The 6,000-nt window shown below is 44.0% G+C and overlaps 1 protein-coding gene across 1 annotated transcript in view; it reads right to left on the minus strand.

Moving 5' to 3' along the window:
• Positions 1-5,447, minus strand: part of TMEM117 (transmembrane protein 117) — a 314,883-nt gene extending 309,436 nt beyond the window's left edge. The window contains exons 1-2 of the mRNA XM_054989399.1: positions 5,424-5,447; positions 1,676-1,970 (exon numbers count right to left, since the gene is read on the minus strand). Of these exons, the coding sequence (XP_054845374.1) occupies positions 1,676-1,952 (277 nt within the window). The 5' untranslated portion in view covers positions 1,953-1,970; positions 5,424-5,447. The remainder of the gene's footprint in view (positions 1-1,675; positions 1,971-5,423) is intronic.
• Between the last annotated feature and the right edge of the window lie 553 nt (positions 5,448-6,000).

Below are 6,000 nucleotides of genomic sequence, written 5' to 3' on the forward strand. Positions count from 1 at the left end.
TTGGCTGAGTGGGAGGGCGGGGCCACCTGAGAGTTAGTACCCGTGAGCTTCAGCTGAGAAGCTGTGAGTGGAGGAGTCAGAATCTGTGAGCAATTGCTCAGTTGCTCACATCAGCGGGAACACTGACTATAACTCTGACTATTCAAGCTCATAATAAAGCTAGTGTTGTGTAGAGATTAGAGTGGTGGACTAGGGCCATGACCAGTGAGATTTGCCTCCAAATCCTATACTTTTCTATAAAGACCACTGGATGGCTGTGGTCCAGTAATCATCTTTCAGGGTTGGTGTGAGGATAGAATGTAGAAACGGTCCCATTCATTCCCTCACAGGAAAATCATGTACAGCAACCTCCTTGGAAAGATGAGATAAAAATGTGAACAATAGTATACTCAAAACGCATATATAATAAAAGCCATACTTTTATACCTAATTGTCGTATATCTACCTGCAATTTTATGTTATCTGCAGGGTTTTATAGTCTGGGGTTGGGACTAGAGCAGTTTTAAGTATTTATACTATGCAATTAGATCCAGAGGAGTTAGCCGTGTTAGTCTGTAGTAGCAAAATCAAAAAGAGTCCAGTAGCACCTTTAAGACTAACCAATTTTATTTTATTGTAGCATAAGCTTTCGAGAATCAAGTTCTCCTCATCAGATGCCTGATCCGAACTGGTCAAATACAGAAGAGGACCCTCTTCTGTATTTGACCAGTTCGGATCAGGCATCTGATGAAGAGAACTTGATTCTCGAAAGCTTATGCTACAATAAAATAAAATTGGTTAGTCTTAAAGGTGCTACTGGACTCTTTTTGATTATACTATGCAATTGTTTTGCTGTGATTTGATTGTATATATTATGTTTTGTATTGCTTTTAACTGAGGAAATTGCTGTGAACAGCTTCAAGCTCTTACTTGAAGAGAAGTTGTATACAAATTAAATAAATAAATAATCTGTTGTAGCAAAGATGTTGCATTTCACAATAACCCAATTATAATAAGGCTTCACTGCGAAAGCAAGTATATTGTGTGTCTAAAGTTAATGCTATATTCCATTCTTGCTTTTTTTAAGGATTACTGAAAACTGGTATCTCCAAGAAGCAGGGCTCATTTCGAGGGGGAACACATAGGAACGCAATTCCAGCAGTTCCTCAAAGAGGTCACATGTCAGGTGGCCCTGCCCACCTGACTCTCGACCATTTGGGGCCCATTTCAGCCTGGATTGGGGCTGAAATGGCCTGGGCCTCTGACAGGTGGTGGATCACTCTCCCACTCAGAAGCGGCCTGATCCTGACCATTTGGGGCCCCTTTTCGGCCATTTTCAGCCCCTTTTTGCCATTTGGGCCGAATTTTGGCCCTGAATGGCTAGGATTGGGTCCAAAACAGCCAGGACAGGTGATGTCAGGGGTGTGGCATATGCAAATCAGTTATGCTAATGACACACTTCCGGTGCTGGCAAGGGGCATGGCATATGCTGATGAGTTATGCTAATGAGTTCCTCCAGCTCTTTTTCTAGGAAATGACCCCTGCCAAGAAGATAGCAGATCTTGATGACTATAAGAAAAATAAAGACAGACCCTTTTGTTGAACACAACATCCTATTCAGCTACCATCATCAGCATTTTGATCCTCAGACTGAAAAATGATTATTGATAGAAAAAGCTTTTAGTATGCTACTTACCAAACAGGCGCTGATGGAAGAGGAACTTGCCAGCTATCATTCCTGTGAGGATCGCTAGTAGCCAGAGGAAGACTTTTACAAACCTCCAGCCTCCTCCCTCCGGGTATTTATTTGTAACAAATGAAATGCAGTTCCCAACAACAATGACATTGGCTTCTGTTCGGCTGTGAGAGACTGGATCCTCAGCAAATACTAAGAAGTTAAAGAAGATCACCAGGTAGGCCACAATTAAACGGGACCACGGATGCTGAAAATAGTAGCGGAAGTCCTTGGCCATTCTGCCACAACTCAGCCCCTGCACGTAGAAGCAAAAACATGAACAGAGTAAGTCAGACCTTGATAAATTGTTTGGCTCTAGGAGCCAGCCCAAATATTTAGGAGCCAGACTCATTTTCCAGCCTTCAGAGTTTTCAATTTAATGACTAGATTTTCTAATTATTGCTATCATAAAACCTAGTCCTAGCCTCTTGTTGCATTTTTCATTAATACTATGACAAAGTGGTACATATAAATAAATACAGGGATAGTCTTGTTGTCATCACAACAAAAAGCTAACCTCTCCCTCGTTTTTATCATTTCATTAATGCTTTAAAAAGCTCCGTTTAACAGAGTATTAGATCCAGTATGGAGGGCAAATCATTAAGAAATGTATTTCCCATCATTGATGATGTGAAGTTAATATATAAATAAATAGGACAAAAATACACAAGTATTTTTATGCCATACATCATAATTTCTTATGAAAAATGATAAATAAGCTTTCTACTTCTACTGAAAATTGCTGAAAATACAAGGCACCACAATGAAATTTCTAGGCACCACGGTGACCATTTGTCAAGGTGACCATTTCTAGGCACCATGGGATTTGTCAAGCCCTGCTGTAGGTCATTCATGCTACTCGACACTGTTGTACACCAATTTCACCTTCCTCTCTATTTTTTTTTCTTTTTAGAAAGGCTCTGGAGCTGTTTGCCTCACAGTGTACTACTGTTTTAATGCCAAAGCTTTTCAAACATTACATTTTAGATATTCTTACCTCACGGAGAGTGCACTTACTATGTGGGATCATCCTAAAATGCGTGGTAGCCAGTTTGTATGAAGAGGGCAACATGCTTGGAAAATGGCCCCGTACCTCCACATGGCCGATCTGACTACCTGGATCCATGCCATGGTAACACAGAAACTTGACTACTGCAATGCTCTCTGTATAGGTCTCCCATCAAAATTAACTTGGAGACTCCAGCTGGTGCAGAACACTACAGCTCTGCTACTAACAGGAGCTAGGAGGAGCAAGGATATTACTCCTACTCAGCAGTTACTCGGTTGGCTACCTATCAGTTACCAGGCTCAATTCAAGGCATTGGCTATCACATACAAAGCTCTTCACTGCCTTAGTCTGGCATATCTACAGGACTACCTCTCCCCCTATGTTCTACCACGGCAGCTTTGCTCATCTGAACAGGGCCTTCTGCAGGCGCCACCCTGCACATTCAAAATCAACAGCTACCTGTACACATGTATTCACTATGGAACAGCCAACTTATGGAACAGCCTGCCAGAAGGGGTCAGAAAATCTCCCAACTAGCTTTCTGCAAACTATGCAAAACTGAATTATTCAAGAGGGCTTTTTACCCAGACAGAGGGCTATATAGTAAGGAAGTGTTCTCAGAGAGATGCATCAGTAAAGGGATAGGAACTATAGACTTTACTACTACGTGCTGTATGTTGTTGTATGATCCTACTAGGTAGTTTCTATGTTGTTTAATATGTCAGTCTTAGAACTGTTTATGATCTGTTTCAGCATTTCTTCAACTCTGTATTGGATTTCTGCTGGTTTGAATATTTGCAAACTTGTATTTATACATCCTTTTACATTGTTTATTGAAACGTCTTTGAAACTCACTGTACTGACTCATGCTACGTAATTCGCCTTGAGTCTCAGTGAGAAAGGTGGACAATAATTAAATAAACTAACAATTATGACTTCAGCCCATTAACCCAACAGGCAATGAAGAGAGGCAAGCTAGCTAGTGTGTTTACATAAAATCTTCTATGAAACAGGATTATATCAAAGTTATTAAAACTTTCAAAAGGAGGAAAGAGTTATTTATATTATTTAATTATTTAAATGTCATCAGAGCAACTATTCTGACTGAAAGCAATTCTGGACAGGAATTCTGCAGTTATATATGACAATTTGTACAGGTAGTAATATACATGTGCATGCTGTTTTCTTGTATGTGTGCATAAACACACACACAGAGAGATTTCACACGACTTCTGAACCAAAGTGCCTCCTGCCTAAGGAGTAAAAGGCCATAGCGCAGAGCATATTGTTTTCATCCCTGAGAGCCTAGCACTTGTGTTTAAAGGAAGTCCGGTGACATGGCTAGGAAGCCAGTCAGAGCAGACAGTAGAGAGGATCAACGGTTTGCCATGATAAGGCAACTTCGTATGTTATTTGGCTCATTGTTGTCCATGCATCTCATTAATATCTACAAAAGCTACTTCCACAAATGTTCAGTAAGCACTATGGCCCAAACGTATTGAGGAAACCTGAAGCAATTTAAAAGTTAAGCAAACTGCTCCAACTAAAAGTACACACAGTCCATTCTGTAGATTCAACTTGCACTGGCAAGGACAAGCAAAGCCTCTAATACAATGTTTTACTAAAGTTTTCTTTTCCAAGCTAGGGTGCAGGATAATGCAGATAAAGCTTGTTTTTCTAGTTTCTATCATTGACACAATTACATCATTTACTATTGAATTCTCCCACACAGTTCTTCTTGAGAAATCTAAGAAACAATTGAGGTATTGATAACATTTGTTTCAGTAACAAATATTGTTCTGGTAGACACTTCTCTATGAATCACTTTATATAACTTTAGCCATCATTAGAAAGGAGTTTTTAGGTCATTATCCAAATATTCAGAAAATAATTATAAGAAAGTTGCATGCCACTAAGTCAACCAAAGACTTCATCTGGAAAAAAGGCAAAAAAATTAATCATTTATCACTAATGTGAGTGATACAACTGTAAAAGAGTGTGCAACAGAATCTAAAAGCCAAACAACACAGTACTTTTTGACTGTCTATTTCATTTACACTATCTCACCAACTACCAATGTGGGATGGAAGGATGTGTATGACATAGCTAATTTTACCAAAACAAAACTCCTCATAACGTCCACAATATCTGGCATTAAGGATACGCCTTCCTAGGGCTGGAGGTGCATTTTAGAAATTAAGTACTATATTGGAAAGCCTCTCAGTTACCAGAGATTTCACACAGATGCTGAGAGATCAGAAATTAAAGATACCCGATGCTACTGGCCCCAAAATCTTGCTCTTCTACTACAGACCAACAGGGCTACCCACCTCAAACTGGTACAACTATTCGCTCACCATATAGTATGAAGAACATTGGAAGTCCGCTTGTAGAAACTACAAACCAGGCTGGTTTAGCCCTGCGGTCTTAACACCGTGGCATGTCTACAGAGACGGACTCCGTCCCCCTCTCGGCCGGAGCCTGCCAAGCATTTCCCGCCCACCCCCAACAGGGGAAGCAGAAACGGCAACACGCGGCTGCCGCCCGCGAAGGGCGACAAGCATCTTTCTGCGGGCCCAGCCGCGGCGCGGCCTCGCGCCCAGCCTCGGTTTTCAGAGTGCGGAGGGCCCCTTCCCCCGCCGCCAACGAATCGGGCCAATCTCCTGCCCGGCGGCTCCCACTGTAAATACCCAGCCCTACCTTTAAGAGCCACCTCGCCCTGCCTCACGCTGCAGCTCCAGCAGCAGCCTGGTCCGTAAGGGAGGGCCAAGGCGGGACGGGGGCCCTTTGCAGCGGCAACCCGCTCCACTCACCGCAACTGGCGGCCGCAACCCCGGCGAGGCTTGGGCACGACGCGGCCAAGCGCCACTGCTGCTGCGCCCGCCGCTTGCTATAAATACCGCCCGGCCGGCTTCCCGCCCGCCGACCCGCGGCTGCGCTGACCTTTGCGGGCTTTCCCGGCTGACATCAACAGCGGCTGCCCCGGCGGCGAGCTCCGGCTTGGCGGCTGTGACAAGGCCGGCCGGCCGGCTGCGACGGGAGTCATTCGCAGCTCCCGCAGGCGACTGGGGCTGCCGCCGCGTCTCGCTCTTTCCAGGCCGCGGCGAAAGAAAGCGGCGGGGGGGAGGGGGCTTCATTTCCCTCGCTGGGCAGAAAAGGGTTTGCAGGCATCGGGTCGACGGGGCATTGAACGCGCGGAGGGGTGGCGAAAGGGGTCCTTTGGCCGTGCCGGGCTTTCGGGGAAGGGGCTCTGTGGAGGAAAATATTAGAGGGACGC

Source organism: Eublepharis macularius, chromosome 9 (genome assembly GCF_028583425.1).
Source record: "Eublepharis macularius isolate TG4126 chromosome 9, MPM_Emac_v1.0, whole genome shotgun sequence".
Lineage (NCBI taxonomy): Eukaryota > Metazoa > Chordata > Lepidosauria > Squamata > Eublepharidae > Eublepharis > Eublepharis macularius.